Raw genomic sequence first — 23,159 nt, forward strand, 5'->3', positions numbered from 1 at the left:
ATGGCAAAAGAAGAACACACTGCTTCTCTCTAAAGATGTCAAAAGGAAACAGAGCAAAGTTCAAACAAAACTTTTCAGTCACAGATGCACTTCAACCAGTCAGCCCGCACTATTGGATGATCAGAGTTCAAAACAAAAGCATACCAACCCCACTTTTTTACTTTTACTTTTTCTTTTTTTTTTTGGGGGGGGTGGGGGGGGAGGGAGAGGTTTCATCTGTATCTATTCGTTTGTGCAATTCAACATACGGTTACAGAAATACACTGCCACATTACAAAGGTTAACCCATCAGATGTCAAAGATGCCACCTGCTTCAGACCTATTACTACTGAAAATAGTAGTTCACATTTTTCATGCTATTGCATTACAGATTCATCTGACTGATTCTTTACTTGCAAATATTGTGGGTGGTTGTTGCCATCAGGTTTTTTGTCAGTTATCTTAAATGCCTTAGATTTTTTCATATTTACAGATTGAACATCAAAGTTGTAACATGCTTATCTGCATGCAAATGAATGGACCAAATCCAGAACAGAACAGATTTCTGAAGAGGTAGTTGCTGCTCCTTAGCACTTTGAGAATCAGATCAACTAGATCCTAATGCTCCCTAAATTCCATTCTCTACATGCACTTCTGTAAGCCCTTCCACTGCTTAACACCACTTCCATCAACGCACTATTACCAAAGTGTTTAGTTAATTGGACAATAGTCCCATACAAACAAAAAGATGGAAAAAAAAAAAAAAAAAGAGAGGGGCTGCAAAATCAAGCAGAGAAAAAAAAAACACCTATGCACAGAGGCAAATGTAACATGTGAAACCTTAAGAGGCTTCACATCTTCTTTTGAAGCAGCAAAACAAGCTAGAAGAACAGTGAATTCAAAGGAAGAATTCTGTCTACATTTACTTTTAAATCCGGCAGCCCTTTCTCTGCAAGTATGTTCAGTATCCAGTTAATGAAAAAAGACAAAAACCAGTCATCAGAATATCAAACATAACTGCTCTTACTCTCCAAATAAAGAACAACTCTCACATGAGAGCACAGCAGTTTGCCTGTAAGAACGTTGTTACCTGTTACCATCCAGGACCATACTAGGGCTACAACAATTTCCAATTGTTACAGAAAACTCAAAACAAATTCTAGCAACAAGGATAGCGAAACTTGTCTCTCTCAAAACACATTCACAGTCGCTCTGCTGCTGAGATGATGTAATTGGGAGCCTGTGTTACGGGGGAGCACTATCTGGAGCCACAACGCTTTGAGGCTCCAGCCTTGAGGTCCCACCAGGAAAGACAAACACTTTTTTAGCACCCTATTATGCAACAATTGTTTGGATTAAATCATAGCTGAAAGTTAATGGTTGCCAATAAGGAGACAAGAAGCTGTGAGAGGCGCTGCGAAAATGTACTCGAAGTTACTGGCATCACGGGATGCCTACACATAACTCTTGTCCTAACATAGTATCTTGGGAAAAAATAGCTTGCTGGTCTTAGTCCCCAAGAAGGTTATCTGCAAGAATTTTTTCTTCTCCAAAGCAGTTACTACAGCTATTATTTTAATCTTACCCAGTGAAATCCAAAAACAAAGTAATCCTTGGCAGTTAGGCCAAAATATGACTGGCATCAATCCAGGTACTTTGGATTAGGCAGTAGCATTATGAAACCAGGATAAATGCTTACATTTATTTCTTTACAGCTTGGTGTTTGATATTAGCCTTATATTTTTTCAAAATGTCTTCTATACTTCATTGTCATAAGATAAATCTACCACGCGGGCCTCCTGAACTTGAGGGTCTTCACAAGTTAAACACGCTTGGGGCAAATCTATAATCTTGATATTACCCTTCAGAGAAAAACCTCATTTGCATCACTGAGGGTTTTTTCAGGTTTCTGTCTCTTGCTACATTATTAACAAAATCTGCTTAAGAGCTGGTGCCAGTGAAAGAAATAGGAAAATTTGTATAAAAACAAGCTCAAACGCTGGTAAAATTATTCAGAAGCACAGAAAGACGTGTATTTTCCTTCTGCTGTTACCACCTCAGCTCACATGGTTTTAAAATAAGCTTCTGTATGAAAATATGAAGAATTAGCCTGTCCAAACACAAAGCCTGGGAAACATCACTTCAGCTTCTGCTTTTCCAAATAAGCAGGTTCACATCCTTTGTTATTACTCTATTATTATTCTAAACAGCATGCGTTATGTGCTTTTGTCTCGAGGCAACGCATTACTCTAATATCTAGTTCTCCAACTGCCCCGTATAACTAGAAAAGATCCTTATCTAGTTGATTACCAACTTGTGGTCACATATGAAAGATCTACTGGTAGAAACCAAGGTCCTTTGGGAGGCAACTTTTTAAGCCCCAAAAGGAAATCCATCCCTCTTCCCATCTCCCTCAGTCCACACCATCTCATAGATTGTGGTATCTGAAAACTCACCAGTATTTTTGTAAGCACTATACACAATTTTACATCACAAAGCTACCCACCTGTCTACTACACTCTGTGCTTAATATATTTATTTTGAAAAGGCATGCAATATACGAACAGAACAGGAAAACCCACCTTTGTTTTGAAGTTGTCCATATAAATGTCACAAGCTTCCAATCATAAACAGCATGAGGGAAAACGCTCTAAAAGACTGGTAATAAATCCTTCCCTACAATTATTACTATTTCTTGCAACCAATTACACACACCACCAACAACTACTGGAGATGAAGATATGAAGTCAACTACTTTTAGACAGAATGGTGCCTGAAAAGGCTCTTGAATTTCTTTATACAGTATACAGTATACACTGTCTTTTGCTGAAGCTAAAGATCTATCAAGATCTTACCAAACACAGCTCTAAGTATGCCAAACCTTCTACCACACCATTGGAGTTACTCAAAGCAACCTAATCATAGAAGACTTACGACAATGTACAGCAATGACACCTACAAAAAGTACATTCTATCTACACTTCAATTAAAGGGAGGGAAAGGGGTTAAATTACACCAAACTGCTATTCAAGCCCTACTTGAATGTAGTGACCTGCAAATACTAATTAACAATAGTTTCAATGGTACTAAATATGAACTATGGAACTATTTTGCTGATATTAAGCTGTTTCAGCAGTAGCACATCAGAGCCGAACACAGTATATGCCAACGAAAAAAATACTTTGTCATTTTTTATTCCAAATTTACACTCCACAACCCCTTCAATTCCCACTCTAGTTTGAGGGATTTTAAAAGAAAACAACGGTTTCCATTCAGAAAACGCATTTTCTGGGAAGGAAGCAAATGGACATCTCAAAAAAGACAGCTGCACAGAGGAGAGCTCCTTCTGAGAACTAATAAAACTCAGTAAAAACATGCCCATCACACTGTCCAGGCACTTCAATCAAAGCTTACCTTTGTGATATTCAACATTTTTACAGGTCTCCTGGAGGGAGGGATATGGGAGATGAAAACAAGCTAAGCACTGGAAAATTTTGCAGCTTTTGAATGAAGCACACATAGCAATATTGTATATGAGTGTTGTTTTCCAACCCAGTTTTGTTCGATATAAGGTGGATAAGATCACACAAAACAAAGTGAGGAAAGCTACATTTCCTGCCAGCACAGAGGAAGTTTAGCAATTGCTCACACAAAGTGCAAGGAAGCATTCAAAAATCGGAACAATACTCTTATTTAGCACAGAAGTCCCTTAAGAACAATCTTTATTTCTTTACATGAATAAAGAATTTCCGGCATAGCACCTGGCTTGACACCATTCAATATCTTAAACCATTATTTGGAAGCAAACACCACCATGATACTTATTTTCTTTAGCATAGAGTTCACAGCTTGCATCAGATTTCAGGTACTCATTCCACTTTTTTTCCTGCTTGGTTATGATCTAGATTCCCATGACAGTTAAGCACTAAGTCAAGTTTCACTTTATAGCAAAGCTTTGTATAACCCTTGCAATATGCAGATGGTACCAATTCCAAGAAAATTTTATGCTTGCACTAGCCATGGGTGAGAAGGAAATGTTTGCCCTTCAGCTATGCCACCTATTCACAGTACCTGAAACAATATCAACGGATACACCCATGGGTACTAGGTGGAAATACATACCAGAGAGAGAACTGAATAAATAAACCTATTGATGCCTGGCCCTCAGCATACATTACTATAGTCTGAGTAACACGGTAGATGTCCCTGACATCCTAGCTGGTAAAAACAAGCAAGAAAAAAAAAATGTCCTTAACATTGAAGAGTGTATCAAATACCTCATCCATCTGTCAAACAGGTGAGTTATACCAACAAGAACATGAAAACTTGCGCTAAGCTTCCTTCCTTTAAACTGCTCTAAACCTCCGCCTATCAGCAACATACACTTCCCAGCATTAAGCTGCCCAGTCAGCTTCTGATATGTTGGGGAAACAAGGCGTTTCAGGAAAATATTAATAGGGAGGGGAGGAAATCAGAGGAATTAGAATGAAGTTAAGTAATAAAATGGAGAGCCAGAACAAGTTAATAACTCCAAGCATCCTGAACACCTCAGCTAGAAGAAACTTAAGCAAGTCTTGGGCAACTGTGTGCAATTGAATGCTGTGTCTCTGTTCCTTCCCGAGCAAAACCAGGAGACCAGAACGTGGCTGTTGTGTATCTTAGAAATAGTGCACTGAGGCAAAGAAAGGAGCCACTGAAAGGCTGGAAGGGAGGAAAGAAGCAAAGGAGTGAATGAAATAGCCTATTAGACTGACTGCTCCTATATAGCTTGCAGGTCAGTCAACTTACTTCCACCAAAGCAACCAACCCACTGCTACTGTTGACTGAGGGATGATACATGTGCAGCATAGAAAAGGGAAAGAGTACTCATGAACTCCACCATCACTGCATTTACCAAACACTTATAACAGACCCCAAAAAAAGCTTTTTAGATAACTACTTGATGTCATCAACTGCAAAAAGTAAGTCAATCGAGTCCGAGTTAGCACAGAACCCAAACAGAAAAAGCAAGACCATTTTTAATCAAGGCTAGCTACCTCATGAACATCTGAAAAACTGAGATTTGTTTTACATTTTCACTGCATATAGCCTTCAGCATTCTCAAAAATCACTCAAAAAGAAAAGAAAAAAAAAGAAAAAAAAAACACAAGCATGAAGCAGAGTTTGACTTTCCAAAGAAAGTTACCAGAAGACAAATCTGCTCCAACACTATTATTAGCAAAATAAGAAGACACCTCTGAAAAAAGTATTCTGGGGCAAAAAAGAGGAAAAGAGTGGTGCTGCTGCTACAGTGAAAGTAGAGCTGTTGCATTACATTGGAGTGTTAGACCAAAGATTCGTAGTGTTTCTGTTTCCCATCTCCTTCCACACATATGCTATGTTTTTCCATCTGCATCTACAGAACCTAAGGCACTAACATGGTAAGAAAAGTTTTAATTGCTGCCTTTCTGTTCTTTCTCCTCTCTATGTTCAGCCCTGCTACCCAGTGCCACCTTCCCCTTCACTTTATGAAAGATATTACTACACTGCACTGCATTCAGAGCGTCCTTTCAGTGCAGAAACCTGGCAAAGCCAAGGAAAAAGTAAATTTAGTGCAATATGCAATTGAAATCCCAATATAGAATTAAAATTCTATATAGATGTTGACTCAAGCTGTTGACCTTTTTTTTGGGTCAACAAAGGCTTTGCAGCTAATCCATAGAACTGGAAGTGCTTCCAACTTTTAATTCTTCGTTTATAGTAAAACCTTTGTAGATTATACTCAGGTAGAGTTAGTCCAATCAGTTATGACATCTACAATCGCAGTTGTACCTTTTAGCCAAAGAACCAAATACAAACAAATACAAAACAGTTTTCCTTTTTCTCCAGTGACCATAGATGTGTATTTAAATATCAGTTAAGCAGGGTTAACACAAGGAAACACAGTTTCACACAGGTGCTACAAAGGGTCCCGAATTCCTACTCAAACTGTGACTGCCTCCTGTTCCTAAAAATTTAATTGTTGTTTATAGAAAGGAAGAGGTGTCTTCCTTTCTTTCTTTCCTTCCTTTCTTTCTTTCCTTTTCTGCTGATGACACCCCCCTGATTGCATATTTGGCTTTTCAACTGGTTTTTCAACTGCCTGCTTCAGTAAATTTAGGCAGAAGCTCCTCTACTTGCTTACAATTAATAAATAATTAAATTTAAAAAAAAATATAAAAAGCAATACAACTAGGAAAGAAGGAACAAAGCAGTATGTTGTTTACAGTCATCAATCTGTTTTCTTGTCCTTTTTCTAAGTAGGCAAAGGGTGTGCAGGTGTGGGTTCTTTGCTAGACAGTGTTTAGATATGCATACCCCCCCAAAAGAACACAATGCTGGAGAAAACAGGTCAAAGAAATGCCCTACAAACTAGCAAAAAAAGCAGAAGAGGTTTTAATGGCCTTTAATCCCCATTAAAGTTCATGCTGGAATCTTGGTCCAACTCATTCACATGCAAGTTTTGCTTCCCCCAGAAAATGCTACAGAACCAGATGCAAAACCCCTCCCCACATTACATCACATAGCCTTGGTGAACCTTTCCGATACATCCAGAGCCTGAAATGCATCAGAAATAAGAATTAGCATAGGTTTGGAATTTAAATAGAATAATCTCCTCAAGGACACAAAAACGTTAAGCCTTACCAAAACGACATCCTTCCCATTAGTCAAATAAAATTCAATAAATATAAGTTGTATTTTCTCTTTTCTGATAATTTCTTACTGTGAAAGAATCAGGACACCATAACTTAGCCATATTTTAAAGCAAAGCAATATTCAGAGAAGGTCATCGATAATAAGCTGTTGTATTTATACCCACAAGGAGCAGCAGCTAGGTTTACAGAATTTCTCCCCTACCTGAAGACTTAAATACAGGAATCAGCAATCTGTTCTATATTTCCTGGAAACTGAGACATTCATACATGTTAATTCACTATTCCACAGACGTTAAGATAAAAAATGAACAGAACACCGCTGAAGAAAATCCACTGTATAGTCTGGGATCTGGAATTTTTCAGGAAAGACTTATAAGTTTTGGGGGCAATACTTTTCTTAACGCTAATTACAATAGGTGACAGATTCAGCCAACGCCACATAGAAAAGCAATGGAAGAAACAGAACATGCAGGTCTTTGAACTTATACAAAATAACATCATCAGAAGAAGTGCCTTAAGAAGATTCTCTCAACAAGACAGCAATTCATGATCAGCATCCCTCCTGTTCTGCCAAATAAGACCAAATAGGAAAGCTGCAGCTAGCTAGTAATTTTGACAATAAGCTTTTCACTCAAAAACCCCTGCATCTAAACATACAATCTTGTTAATGGTCCTCTCTCAAAGTAAGCTTATTACAATAAAATTTTGAGTAAGAATAATTTGTCATTATTCTTAAAAGCAAACCAACCACAGAAAAACTATTTCATATTGCAAAAGCATTATTAGGAATAATTATCTAACATGATTTGACACAAAGCAGCCCCTCATAAGTAGAATTACTATTTCAAAAACCAAAACCAAATCCATCTGCCCCATATGCAGAAAGTGTGTTTCTGCACATGCTTTGCAGCCATCATTGCAACCAATGATAGGACAAGGGGTAATGGATTCAAGCTGGAACACAAGAGGTTCCACTTAAATTTGAGAAGAAACTTCTTCTCAGTGAGGGTGACAGAGCACTGGAACAGGCTGCCCAGGGAGGTTGTGGAGTCTCCTTCTCTGGAGACATTCAAAACTCGCCTGGACGCCTTCCTGTGCAACCTCATCTAGGTGTTCCTGCTCCGACAGGGGGATTGGACTAGATGATCTTTTGAGGTCCCTTCCAATCCCTAGCATACTGTGATACTGTGATAATGCCAGATTATTATTCACTTCCTACAGGAATCTGAGTTTGATTATCTTACTGGAGTCCCTCACCCAGACTCCTTAGCTCTACTTCCTTTACCTTCTCCATCTACCCTCCCTCCCCCTTTTCTATTTCATAAGTTTACACATGGTCTGGAGATGGTTTATGCATTTACTAAATAAGTCCCATACCAAAACTCAAGGATATCTGTTAGAGCTGCAAGCGGTCCAAGACAAGAAGTAGATTACTACTAACAATCAAGCCACCTGAAGGTACAGACCACAACCTTTTGCAAGCACAAACCAAGTTTCCTCTAGACCATCTAATCAAATAAAAAGCAAGTTGGGAAAAAAAAAATTCCTCTTTTCTTGTACCACCTCCCAGAAGTCACCCCAAAATGCAAGCTTAATGTTCAAACATTTTAAAATGAAGCATTTGGTTATCACAATAGCCCATGCAAAAAAATGAAAAAAAGTAGAAATAAACTGCAGTGACACACAGGAGGAATGGGCATACTTCATCTCATAAAGCAAAAACTAGAGATTGGAAGCATATGTTTCAATAGTAAAAGGAAATATAAGTCATTATTTCTAGAGTTGCTTACACTACTTTCTACAACTATTTCCTGATGCCTTTTGAAATGAAGTGTTAAGTGTCTCTGTAAGACCAAACAGCTGATTAAAACGCTGAACTACAAATGAGGATTTCCAGCTCACTTCTGAAAAACTAGTTATCTCCACCATAAAAAGAATCATCAGCTCACAGGAAGATAACAGCAGTTCTACAGCAGGTCCTCTGAACCCGCTCTACTGCTCAAGAATAGAGAAGAGGAGGGAAAGCGTGGTTTAGCCTTCTTTTTAAATCAGAAGCCAAATTTGATTCAGAAGGAGCAATAATCCAATAAAAAAATCAGGGAGTAAGAAGCATCCTTTCCAAACAGCCTGGCTGCCTGCGATAGGGCTTGGTTCGGGTTTTGTAGAGCCGTACCTGTACCGTAGCACTTTATGCATCTCTGAGATGGCAACTAGAACAAGGAACCAGACAATCACTGTATGATGTGAAGGGTGGCAAGTAAGTTATTTGAAGAGGATGCTGTGATTCAATCAAACATTCAAAATTGCAGCCAATGGACAAGGATCATAGAGACACTGCCTGAATGAACTTCCAATTTTTGTATGCTTCAGAGTAATCTTTCCAAACATCTCAAGCACTGTCTTCGGGAACCGAACTGAGTTGCCAGTTGTATTTCTCACTGAAATCAACAAGGTAGGAAAGCTGTTTTCATTCCTTATCACTAGAAGCACTTCAGCAGGCTGCAAGACTGCTTTTTAACCATAATTCAGCTTCAATTCAGATTAACTTAATCACAAATACAATAAAAAACAGGGAAAGTTTTATCAACTGTGAAATTCATACCATAATATTGTATGTCTTCCAGATTCACCAGAACTGACAAAAAAAAAAAAAAAAAAAAGAAAAAGAAAAAAAGCCTTGAAAGCAGAAGTTTGACTATGCACCAAGCAAGCGGGCAGCTCCAGAGATAACAATGGTAACTGGAAATGCTCAGCAGGCATGACATCTTTATTCATCAGCTCACTTTCTAAATGCTGGAGAACTAATTAAAGTAACTCTGTAAAACTATCATTGTAAGAAGAGATGTGCTGAGCTGAGCAGACCATGCCCTGCCTAAGTCCTCTCTTCTTAACTGCATGAATAAGGAACAGAGATGCACTTGCAGTGATTTCAGCCACTCATTTCATTGCAGTGTTCTACAGGCTATAGGAGTGCAGGCACATTGGGAGACTCATCACTGTTGCATTCTGCAGGATTAATAACTGGTAAGAAGAAAGAGCACATCAAGCAGTACTTTACAATACTTTCACTGAAACAACAGAGCATGTTCCACAGAATGCCAACATCTGACCGTCAGACAAACCTTTGTCTATATGCCACCATTCAAAGGCATAGGAAAAAATGCTTGCAAGTTGCCTGCGTCTAGGGCTTATCAGCTCATCACTAGCAGAGCTATTTATTGGGCATGTGACTTTTCTATGACCAAGTTTTTAATTTTGGTGCTGCGCTAACTCTGGATTAACAGCGCATTACATTCATGTCTTAAAGGGAAAGATACAGGGAATGAAGCAAACCAAAGAAATAAGCATAGCCTTAAACACAGGAGAGCACCACAAACTGATGACGCCCACTTTGTTCCTCTGACTCTTCACCCCCAATCCAGCCACACTCCACACAACCACGAACAAGAGTGTCCACCCAGGCTGCCTGCTCACCCCAGCCCACACACCCTGTGCTTGATATGTGAACTTGCACAGTACATGTTATCGGTGCTTTGCAAACAGTCCAGAGGGCAGGAGTTGAAACAAAACTCCCTGGATCTTACTTCATAAAGGGCAAGGAAGCTCATGCCCTCTTCTCCAGAAGGACAAAGATTAATTTTTTATGTTGCCATTCTGTTGTTTAAAACTTCTCAGATCTTCCAGAAGAAGCGAGGAAGAGAGATTCACACCTACAGACGTAGGCACCCGCATCCTCCCCACATTCCAAAATACCACTACCCATCAAAAGGGAGAACACAGAAACAATGAGCACACACACAGTTCCGCCCAGGCCTCTCACAGCCCCGACACTTGTGTCTGAGCATCCATTCAGGTCTTCCTCAACACAACCAAATCACTGTCCCTCCCACTAGCATTTATACACAAAAAACACAAACTAAAGAGATACAGAAAGAAGCAAGAACACTAAAATGAAATTCATTTAGTTATACTGCTGTTCTGTTCAAACAAACCTGAGAATGACTGACATGAGATCACAAGAACAATGACTAATCATGCAAGTATGTCCTGTTTGTAAGAGGCACAAACAATTAGCATCTAAACAGTAGTTTATATGCTCCAATTTTACAAGAGTTCAACACCAGTAGACACAAAGCTCTAAGATGTAAGTTTTGCTGGTTCAAAGCTGTCCATAATGGAAAATTCACATCTATTTCACTTCCACTCTATCTTGAAGTTTTAGCATCTTGTTAAAAAGAGAACTGACGCACTCAGCAACTATTCTGAATCACTGGCAGACTTCCTCACTTTCCATGTATTTAAAGATATCACAATTACATTGTTATTAATCCATTACGTATTCTGATCCCTATCAAACAGTGACTGAATTTTTTTTAAACTGTCTTTTTCAAAGCTAAAATTTAGACAGGAAACAAAATCATGCACTTTCTTCTTGTAGCAAAAATATCTTTTAAGAATATTTTATATAAAGAACAAAGAAATGAGAGCCATAGATGTGCCCCTCCTAAAGTTTAGATATTTCCAGCATTTTCTCAGACTTGCTATTCGTTAACATTTTGCGCATTTAGTTTACGTTTATGATCCAGAAAACTAACATCAAAAGAATACAGTATTTTCAGTCAGTCACTTAGACATTATTAAAAAAGAAAAATTAGGTTTTCAGGATTCAACTCTTACTGCAGACAAAGTCTATGGTTTATCATTTTGGCTTTACTGGTTTTAGATCTATGAAGCATCAAGAACGTTCTGAGGCAAATCCATACTAGACTTTAAACTAAAATACAAATAAATTCACAAGACAATAGCAGCAAGTACTTTCTAGAAGAAGAATAATCTCCTTCAAGGGACACGTACAGTTAAAACCTAGATCCCAATCTACTAAGTAAATATACATACAAGCGGGGCAAGAATACAGTGACAGCAGTCAAATGAATACACGCCTTTTTAACTAATACAGAATATGCTGAATCTATTTTTTTTTTATTTTAAAACAAACCAAAAACAAGCAAACAAAAAATACCCAGAGGGTAAATCGTGGCAGGGAGGTTCGCGCAGAGCCTGCGGCCGGGACAGGAACCGGGGCTGTCCTGGAGCCCCCGTCCAGCACTGCAGCACGGGCTCAAACTCTCCCATAGAGAGACAGTCAGTGACAAAAGGAAAAAATATTCCTTCGCTAGATATACTTATTCTGTCACAGATACACACGCGTTATGATGGGAAAGGGAAATTTTCTGTGCTCCTCCTCACAACTCCCGTCTCCAGACAACAGCTGTCTACCTATCGGCTTCCACCACCCCTGCGGCCAAGCCCGCACCAGTCCGCGAGGGAGAACGGAGAATGCCCGCTCATCCCTCCCCAGGGACGGGCACGGTTTCCCCGCACGCCGCCGTCGGCTCCACAGCTCTGGGAGAGCAAGCGGCGGGACCGGGCGGCCGCTCCCGCGGCGGGCGAGGCCCCGCCACCTGGAGGCCCCACCGGGGGGGGGGGGGGGCACCGCGCCGGACTGGGCCGAGTAGCCGAGGACGCCCCCCCCGGCCCGTCGGTCCGGCCTGTGGAGACCCCGGCGCCGCCCCCAGCCTTGAGGGAACGCGGCGGCGCGCGGGCGGGCGGCGCCCCCCTCACGCGGGCCCATCGGGGCGGGGGAGGGGCGGCCGCGCGCCGCCGGCCGTTGCCCGCCGCAGCCCGCCCCAGACACACCTGGCAGTGGGAGACGACGAGGCTCTGGTTGCCTTCCCCGTGGTACTTCCATTCATTCTCATCCATCTTCTCTACTTCCATGCCCGGCCCGGCCCGCCGCCGCCGCGCCCCGTGGGGACGGTGCCTGCCGCCGGCCCGCCGTGCTCACGCCTCCACCATCGCGGCTGCGCGCCGCGCCGCCCCGCCGCAGGAAGTCCCGCCCTCCGCCCGGAGAGGCAGGCTCGCCGCGCGCCCGCGCCCCCGGCCGCCATCTTAGAGACTGGCAGCGCCGCCTGCCGCCATCATTGAGGGGGGCAGAACGTGAGGGAGGCAGAGGAGGGGGCGGGAAGCGCCGTGTCCTGCCGAGGCTGGGGTTAAGATTACAGACACACACACATATATATATATACAAAATATAAATAAAAGAGAGCTGCAGCTCTCGTGTTTGCCCCTGTAGTCAGCGTGTTTCTGAATAACTTTGTGCTTCAATAGCCTAGGTCTTTAGAATACCCAGTAGAGATGTTAAAGCATAAAATTGAAAAAAAAAAAAAAAACACAAAAAAAACCTTGAATTACCATTTTTAAATTGTCATTAAGCGCTCCCCGAAAACCCCCTTTTCCCCCCCCCCTCACACAGCACCCCATGGCAGCAGCCACAGCAACACAAGTTTTCCTCTGTATAATGAACTTCTGTGTAATTTAGACTACAGCCAAATTTGACTCTTCCAGCCTTTTAAAGAAAAGCCAAAGCAAAGAAAATTATGCCTTTTTATTTTGTAAGGAGAGAGAGGATGCACCTAGGAGGCTGGAAATAAAACCTGTGTAAATCTGCAATGAGTCATTGATCTATTTTTTAAATGTGTGTGGTGCTGTAACTTAAATAATTTATAATCTAATTTTACTAGAACTTTTCATGAAAAATGGGGGTTAAACAATTTATAGTTTCTTTTTGCCAAAAATGCTGATTTATAAGCACTTTTCTTTTGATTTAACAAATATACACTTCTACATGAAAAAGGAAAAGTGAATCCCTGCTTCTTTGGCCATTTAAGAAAGACAAAAAAAATGACAGAGGGACATTTAAAGTATGCTTCTGTCACCTCCTTTGTTTGCAAAGTTTCTTTATGTTGTGTAACAACAAATGGGTATATAGAACACAAGAACTTGCCATACTATCCTGACTTATCAAAAGGGTTATAAAGAAGTTACACGCAGGACTCTGCATAAGATTGTGCTATTTATGATATTTGCTTTAAAAATTAACTGTACTTTGGAGAAATAGTATGTGGGCACTTACATTGAGAAATACAAGAGCAAATCATATCAACATATTGGTCTTGCAATGGCAGAACTAATCTGTCTCAACTTTAAAAGGAACTCTAGTATAGCAAGTTGATTCATTTTCTATTCTTTCATACTTCTGAAAAACATACGTCTACAGAGGAAAAAATAAAGTGTAGGTTTCTAAGCGCCAGGGCAAACACACTGAAAGCACCCCGAGTTTCAACATAGCCCTCTCTGGCAGGTCACTGCCCCTCTTCCCGCTCCTCCAGCATTCCATGGTGCAGAACTGCCACCTGGGCATGCCGCAGGGGTGTTCTGAAAACACACCGGTTAAGACTTGGAAAACAGGGGGATCAAAAGCCTGTTAACGAATTATTTCTCTCTACGTTATCAGTTTTTAAATATTACTCATTTCAAGTGTTATCTACAGCGTGCTTGAACTGAAACGTTGTAAGCTTTTGGGCCATTAATGATGCTGAAGTGTTGCTTAACTGGGATTCCACCAATGTGGCTATGTCTTGTGGTGTAACTACAGCTTGTGTAGATATACCTGGATTGGTTTTAATTAGCTACCTGGAGGGCTGCTAGCACAGCGACCTTCAAATTCCATCTGAGGATCTCAGCAGACGACCAGGTATGCTATGATATTTTAGTATGTAAATAAGCTAGTTTAAAACCGCATCAGGAACACGTAGGGTAATGCTACTTTCAGTTCCACAGCTCACACTTCATGCCCTCACCATTTCTTTGTTGATGTCACGTGAAGGAGTCAGGAGAGCACAACAGACCCAAAATACGTTTCTGTTTCTCCAGGTCTTGTAACTGCACCAGGTGGCTATGCTGTATGTCACAGTTCCTGTTTCTTGGGACTCTTCAGTGTTGGGGAGTAAAAAAAGGTAAATAATCTATAGATTTTAAATCAGTAGGTATGTTATACCTAACTGTGCAGATATTCTTAAATAAAAGATGAAGGGGCCCAAGATAGCAGATCATATGACATTAAGAATAAGCTAGTAAAATACTGACACATAAAGCTATTGTCAGAGATTTGCAACTAAAAAAAGAGAAGAGAAAATAGCCATCCCGTCTCTTTACATGAAGAAAACAGACACCAATACATTAACTAATATAAAATTTCTTCCCACCCTGTCTTCTATCATTCCATATCTGTAGTTTTTGCTTGTTTTAAGATGGCATTTAAACTATGATATAAACTGAGTTCACACGTTCGGTTTATTCACCCCAGCTCCCCTGGGTCACAGCTGCTATACAGATTATTACTCTGCCAAAGCCCACCAAAACATGATTCCCCTCCCAGCTTCAACTCTAAACCTTTGCTGTGTCCTTTTCCCAGGCGTGCCCCAGAGCTACCAATGCTGGACTCTCACATATGCCATCTTTTACAGCTTGTAAGTTTACCAGGGAATGAGACTGAAATAGTAAAAACAGATCGCTTACTTTGGGGAAATCAGGCAAGTGATGGCTGTAAAAAGTTCATTAAATCCAAGTCTGAGGAAAAAATAGCCTTACTCAAGACTCATGATAAAATTGCGTGCCAATAACACAAAGGTCTTGTAAACTTATGAGAACTATTTTCATGATAATAGCTACAACTTTGTTCTCCAGGTTCCCAAAATGAAAGGCTTCTCTAAAAGAGAGAATATTTTGTTCTTTATGAAAAGAGTAAGCATGACACAAAAGATCCTACCCTGGGACCTAGAAATGTCTGCCTGGAGAAATTAGGTTTAAAAAAAAAAAAAAAAAAAAAATCACAAATTCAAGGCAGTGAGCCCAAGAATATTGAATGAACACGACAGTACTACAAATGCTATTACTATTCTTCTTAAACTACTGCACCATTTTCAGTTTTCAGTAGATGCCACTACCATGTTTAATTAAGACTGACAGTTTTATAAATTTTTGTAATACTCAGACCATCAGAAATGGAGTATACTTGTGTAACTCGCACTCCATTAAAATTTTAAAGGTTTTCCTTAGGTTATCAGGATGATATCACTGTTCCATGCCGTAGTTTTTTTTCCTTGAATCCGTGGTTTACCTATCTAATTTCATACACACACTAGAAATGCAGGAAGTCTCATGCTCTAACTGTCATTTCACCATCTCAGACTAACTGAGAAATACTGACCCATCAAAGGAAAAAAGATTAGAATAGGACTGGATTGTGTCATTTGATGGCTCTTTAAGAAAGCCTACGTAGTACTTTGAACCACAATAAAGTATGGTAGAAACTAAGCAAGTCAATGGGTTCAGAAAGGTGACTTAAGGTCAATCAAGATAAAGCCACATATACTTCGTTAACAGACAAGAGCTTGCACAAACCTACCAACCATCAATAATCACAGACATGAATAAACAGACATTATAGCTACTAAAAGGTTTAATTGCTACATACAATCCAAGGGAGGAAATGAAGTTACAGACACAGAGCATAAATAACAACTTCTCTATGCAGTATATGTAACTCCAAAGAATTACCAGGACTGACAATATTTTTACAGATAAACAAGATCATTAAATGCTGTCTTCCATGCACAGGAGTCCTGAATGTTTATTGAGAAAAAAATACAACTAATTACCTGGGGAGGAATGGGGGGGAGGCATGACCCAAAACCAACCAAACAACAGACAGCATTGCAGTGAATTTTTAGGACCAGGGAGAAAAAAAAAAAATATGGAAAAGAAGATCTAGTTAGAAACTGTAGGTGGTCTTTAAAGCAGAATGTTATGGTGAAATCCTAGTAGCTTTGACAGGGTATTAAAGCAGAATGGAATAAGACCAACCCATCTAAGCACCTCCTTAAAGTCTGTTCTTACAGCCTTTAATCCTGTGGGCAAGGAAGGAAAGATGAAGGGATAAAGCGCTTTTAGGTCTGGCCTTGTATTAAATGACATACCAGCAACTGGAAACCAAAATGCTCTTTACATAAAGAGGTGAAAGCAAACTACCAGAGCAGACTCAGTAGCCTGGTCAGAGGTCACGTAGGAGCGGTATTTTTTGCTGCATTCAGGACAGGCTAACACTTCTTATTGCAGATACTTTGCTGTTAATGTTATACTATTCACTTACGATCAAACACCCTCTTGCAACATATAACTGCCCCTGGGAGAAGACCTTATTGTCTGGTATCACGAACATACTGTAGCCCTGTGTTCAGCCCTCGGACCTGTTAATGGTTAAAGGAGAGCACATCTTAAACTTCTTTTTACACAAGCCCTGTGTGACCATCCTTAAATAGCAAAGAGAACATGTATTAATCTGGGTCTTTCAGCTAAACTGCCATCGTTTGGCAATACACTTCTGAAAAACCTTGAAACATTTTCAGTTAAGTTGATGTTCAACTGGTCACACATTACATTCCAATTTATACCCAGAAACACCAAACTCCCTAACAAAATACCTGGGGATGGTACAGAAGGACCGAGCAGCAGTTTCTTTTGTACACTTAATGATAAATGCATATTTATGTTCCCGACACAGCTACCAAATACTTCAAAAATCATAACTCCTTAAATTCATACATACCACATTTTATTGACTGCAGCGCTGATAATTTTGGAGTGAACTCTGAATTCAAATAGCAGCATGCAAAATTAATGCTCCCTGGGCCAACTACTTTTAAGAACCCAGTTTACTGGAGCCATCACAATTGAAATCAATACACAGATCCTGTATTTTTCAAGAGACATTTTCTCAAATTTTAAACCTGAAATTATCTGTCATCTCCAATACGTAAGAACAGACATCACACAGTTTCACAAGCAGAGAAGCTAATATAAATATCATTTTATCTCAAATGGCCAATCTTATTCTCCTTTTCAAATCTGGCCATAAATTCCTGTGCCCTCTATTCGCATTGCCCTTAGCATGTTTACATGCATGTAATGTAATGCATACATTAAAAGGAGATTATTCATCGAGCAAATGGTCAGGTGGGATTTTTTCCTTCTCCTCCCCCCCCCCCCCCTGCACATTCTTTAGTTGACTCAGCAAACAAGTATGACACATTGCATGGCCACGATAGTCCTCCAACCATCATTAAAGGAGGAATGGGAACAAAACCAAAACCGGTGGGGAATGCAGGATTAGCCATTTTGTTGCTAGGTCATTCTCAGACCAGATTAAGCTGATTATGAAACTGTACTTGTAGCAGTGCTGCAGAACCTCCCAGCACGATGAACGTGTGGGGGCCCTTTCAAGGGAAGAAGAAAAAGCACAGAACGAACAGATATTTCTGGGTGTGCTCTGAAAAAAAATCAGCAGAGAGCATATCACCAAAGTAATGTTTTGGGAGAGAGAACTGTATCATTCATTGAGTAGTCCACGAGCTGGCCCTTACCGCTTGTTTGGTTTGTTTGGTTTTTTCCTCCCCCAGAAGTAAAACCATGTATTAGATTTCTGCCATGCCTTTACTGCTAGATTTCCTCACGTTAAGAGAGTTGATGTGCATTATCAGAGTATCATTGATAAAGCCCATCACAAAATATGCTTTATTGATTTAAAACAGCTATTTCAAAGGTGACGATCTACAATTCTCTTAAGGTGGAATGAAGTGGATATTTAACAAGTAATTATGAGAGCTTCCTGATTGAATGTTTGCCAAACCCAAATGTAAAACAATATCCATTGCAATAAAAATCTTTATGAAAGCATCTCACATGGAACAAAAGCATAAACGTGAATGATGAGTATATATACACCACACCTTTCAAATAGATTTCTTGGGAAAAAAAAAATCCAGTTTCTTGGAAATGAAAAAATATTCCTAACAGCGACAGAAAAATAAATATACCAGAATATAGAAATGTTCTATGTCTCTCAAGTCAAGCTTTTTGAAGAATTAGATTTAATATGACTGAGCAAGCACAAATTCTAGCTCAAATTCTACAGTTCTTAGAACAGCAATAGAATCATAGAATCATAGAATTAGTGAGGTTGGAAGGGACCTTTAAGATCATCAAGTCCAACCATTAACCTACCCTGATAAAAACACCACCACTCCTAAACCATGTCCCTAAGCACCTCATCTACCCTTTTCTTAAACACCTCCAGGGATGGTGAATCCACCACCTCTCTGGGCAGCCTATTCCAATGTTTAATAACCCTTTTAGTGAAAAAATGCTTCTTAATATCCAATCTAAACCTGCCCTGACATAACTTGAACCAGTTTCCTCTTGTCCTATCACTTGTCGCCAGGGAGAAGAGGTCAGCTCCCATCTCTCTAAAACCTCCTTTCAGGTAGTTGTAGAGAACGATAAGGTCTCCCCTCAGCCTCCTCTTCTCCAGGCTAAACAACCCCAGATCCCTCAGTCCTTCCTCATAAGGTTTGTCCTCCAGACCCTTCACCAGCTTTGTAGCCCTTCTCTGGACACGCTCCAACACCTCAATGTCCTTCTTGTAGTGAGGGGCCCAAAACTGAACACAGTACTCGAGGTGAGGCCTCACCAGTGCCGAGTACAGGGGGATGATTACTTCCCTAGTCCGGCTCACCACACTATTCCTGATGCAGGCCAGGATGGTGTTGGCCTTCTTGGCTGCCTGGGCACACTGCTGGCTCATGCTCAGCCGGCTGTCCACCAACACCCCCAGGTCCTTTTCTGCCAGGCAGCTTTCGAGCCACTCCGCCCCCAGTCTGTAGCGCTGCATGGGGTTGTTGTGACCCAAGTGCAGGACCCGACACTTGGCCTTGTTGAACCTCATACCATTGGCCTCAGCCCATCTGTCCAGCCTGTCCAGATCCCTCTGCAGAGCCAATCTACCCTCAAGCAGATCAACACGCCCCCCTAGTTTAGTGTCGTCTGCGAACTTACTGAGGGTGCATTCGATCCCCTCATCCAGATCATTGATAAAGATATTAAAGAGAACGGGCCCCAGCACCGATCCCTGGGGGACACCACTTGTGACCGGACACCAACTGGATTTAACTCCATTTACCACCACTCTCTGGATACGGCCATCCAGCCAGTTTTTTACCCAGCGAAGAGTACACCTGTCCAGGCCATGAGCAGCCAGTTTCTCCAGGAGAATGCTATGGGAAACGGTGTCAAAAGCCTTGCAAAAATCCAGGTGGATAACATCCACAGCTTTTCCCTCGTCCACTAAGTGGGTCACCTTGTCATAGAAGGAGATCAGGTTTGACAGGCATGACCTGCCTTTCACAAACCCATGCTGACTGGGCCTGATCACCCTGTTCTCTTGCATGTGCCGTGTGATGGCACTGAGGATGATCTGCTCCATGACCTTCCCAGGCACCGATGTCAGACTGACTGGCCTGTAGTTCCCTGGATTCTCCTTCCGGCCCTTCTTATGGATGGGTGTCACATTTGCCAACCTCCAGTCAGCTGGGACCTCCCCGGTTATCCAGGACTGTTCATAAATGATGCAGAGTGGCCTGGTGAGCACTTCCGCCAGCTCCTTCAGTACCCTTGGACCAAAGAGCAGTGAAGCCCATTCTAACACAAGGCTTGGCACCTTGGAAGGTACAAATCCATGTGACATGAATGGAGAGATTCCAAAAATACGCCTTGATGTTCTACTTGATGGCTAGTTTTGAACCTATTTATGAATCTGTAATAATAAACTAGAGTGCAAAAAAAAAAAAAGATATTTAAAAGATATTTAAAAAAATCATACCTGGAGATAGACATTTAATTACAATTAAAGATCAATGACAAAAGATATACTTGTAGCTACTAGAAACATAATTATAAAATCTATTAGAACAATCCTGCTACCCAACACAAAACAAAGATAGAAGAGAGACCAAAAATAATTTAAATTATAATATTTTTCTCTCAGCTAGAAATAAGTATCTGGAAAGATGAGATAATCTGACAAAAGCAGGAAAAGTAATGGACACAAACGTTTGTTGGGTTGTTGTGGTTTGTTTTTTTTTTTTTTTTTTTTTTAAATGATACAGTTCATAAGGCTCCGGGAGCAGCATGTTTTACAAAGCAAATCTATCAATATCAGACAGAGACTGAGAGAGACAAAGAGACTGGTAAATCGTAAAACTACTGATTACAAGGCAGGTATATTTTTGATAAACAAAATGAGCTACTGTTTTTCCATTTTCTCACTCTGCACTGCAAAAAGGAAGTTAAATGCCGTTCACATAATTGCTTGATCTACTTGACTTCTGGGTGCATATGAAAAGCAGCACTGGTGATACAAATCTAAATTGCTCTTCTGCAAGAACCCAATTGATCAATATTAATACTTAGTCACACAGTCAGAGAGGTTTAGAGCATTGCCAATTAGACATGATGGAAAACAGCCTCACCTGCTAGTTTGAGGAGATACTATCAGGTGTCTACACATAGTTCAATACTTCCCTCTCCTTCCCCCCTCCCCCTTTACATCTCCCATACCTCACACAGCAGATCTACAGGATTGATTGTTTGGTTGTTTTTTTTTTCCTTTTGCACTGTATAGCATAGCAGCAGGAAAAATATTTGCACGCACTTCTCAGATGACTGGAGATCCTAGATAATTTATTAAAAGGAGCAGCTCTAAATCTACTTTCTAGCTTCTGTTCATTAATAGAGACAGACATGGCTGAAGAGATTGCTCAAAGGCTTCCCATTATTTAGTTTTAAGTTTCTTATAATTTAGCTGAAACTTCTTGTAGTTTAGCTGATGTTTCCGATCAGATATTCCATGGGAATATTTGTTTCAAACAGAAGTGTTTTGATGGAGATTTTTGCTGTTCTTTTTTGTTTAAAAAGTTAATTTTAAAAAAACTTCTGAAAGAAGATTACTTAAAATATGCTAGTTTATCTCACTAAAGGTTGAACATTTTATTCACTGAACAATCATGGGGAATTTAGTGGAAAACTGTATGGGATAACGGGTCACCCTGAAGTTAAGGATCAATGTTTTGCTGCCTTTTTAGACTCAATGAGATAAAAGAAAATAAATTTTAAAACTCTAAACTTCTGCTAATGTACACTTGTAATATTAATGTTGACATGAGCTAACTTCTGAGGGACTGACTTTGCAGTCCCAGTATTCTTACAACATTCATCTAAAAAAAAAAAAGTACAACAAAAAGACCCCAAACAAACAAAACGAGACCCCCAAACAAAACACAAAACTCCCAAATAATTACATATATTCTTAAAGCGTCCCCTCTTGCTTATCTGCTCTTACAGATAAACTGCGCTCAGGGCCCTGGGTGCATCGACCAGCTGTAACAGCTCTGACCAATCTCCATCCATCTTTCTCTGTAACCCTCCCCAGTGCCCCAGAAGTTTAGGTGCAGCTCTGACCCAGCACAGCTGTGCTGCCGGTAGATAAGCCTGATGAGATACAGCTGTGAGAAGCCACGTTTGGACCTCTGCTGCTGTCTCATGTCCTTGTCCCTGCCCGCTGCAGCGGCCATGGAGCAAGGCAGAGTGGCTGCTCTGCCAAGGCAGGCTGGCCAGGCGCCGGGGGGACAGCACAGCACCCCAGCAGGGCACAGCGTTAAGAGATGCAGTCTTATGATACCCGAGGAAGAAAAGCAGAGCAGGTGTGGTACAAGGCCAGGCACAAGTGTACCCACAACCAAATCCATCATGTCTCTTCCTGCCCGCAGACTGTCCCTCTTCTACCCTTCCAAACAACTGGTCATTACCTTTATTGCTGTTACGTGATTTAAGCACAGGTTTCCATACTTGCCAAGGGTTCCTATGCATAACTCTTTTCCCTATCCTGGTGTGGTCTGTTGGCCTCATGTTCCCCCACGATACTGGTCTAAAGTTAATATACTTTCCAAACAAATGGTCTGGTTTTGCCAACGTTAAAGCTATAATGACCCTGTCGTTATTCCATTATCTTGATTGCAGAAAGTATTTTAACGAACGTGGGTCACTCCGGTTACTTAAACTACCTGGACTTCATAATTCCATACTTCCTTTAGAGAAGACTGATGTAATTCATTTTCAAAGGGCTGATCGGTTCCAGTTCCCATGCTGATCAGAAGGCTCTGCGTTCACTTGAAAGTCAGGCCACTATTTCAATGTTTATGCTCAGATGGGATACCTTACATGCACAGGAAGAGCTTAAAAGTAGATGTAAACAAACAAAAGGAAAAACTTAAAATAGGAATAAGCATACAAAGAATGGAAGACAAGCAAATAAAACAAGAAATGTGCAGAATATCAAAGGCCTGAACTGTTGTTTTTTGCATGCAAATTGTGTTTCAGATATTAGCCCTAGAACATCGTTTGTTATGGTGTGAAAATCATACCATGACTCTTTCTCAAGGGCACTACACTATTAAACACAATTGTGTAAAGAGGCTTTACATGAGACTCTATCTACATTGATTCAAAGGGAAAAATGCCATTTCGGGAATACCCTATATTACCTGCCAAAATCTGACTTGCCAGAAGTTGCTCACAGCAATTATTCAAAAAAGGAACACTGCCTAATCTGTACTCTCTATAGCTATACAAGCTACACGTATATTAACCTTCTTGGAAAAGCCAGAATCTCTGAGAGGTGTAAAAGTGCTTTCTTAGAAGATCCTTGTGTAAGGA

The 23,159-nt window shown here is 40.6% G+C and overlaps 1 protein-coding gene across 1 annotated transcript in view; it reads right to left on the reverse strand.

Moving 5' to 3' along the window:
* Positions 1–12,473, reverse strand: part of IPPK (inositol-pentakisphosphate 2-kinase) — a 31,002-nt gene extending 18,529 nt beyond the window's left edge. Inside the window, exon 1 of the mRNA XM_082487984.1 lies at positions 12,351–12,473. Within this exon, the coding sequence (XP_082344110.1) occupies positions 12,351–12,431 (81 nt within the window). The 5' untranslated portion in view covers positions 12,432–12,473. The remainder of the gene's footprint in view (positions 1–12,350) is intronic.
* Between the last annotated feature and the right edge of the window lie 10,686 nt (positions 12,474–23,159).

The sequence above is a fragment of the Vanellus vanellus genome, assembly GCF_965231255.1.
Source record: "Vanellus vanellus genome assembly, chromosome: 9".
Taxonomy (NCBI): domain Eukaryota; kingdom Metazoa; phylum Chordata; class Aves; order Charadriiformes; family Charadriidae; genus Vanellus; species Vanellus vanellus.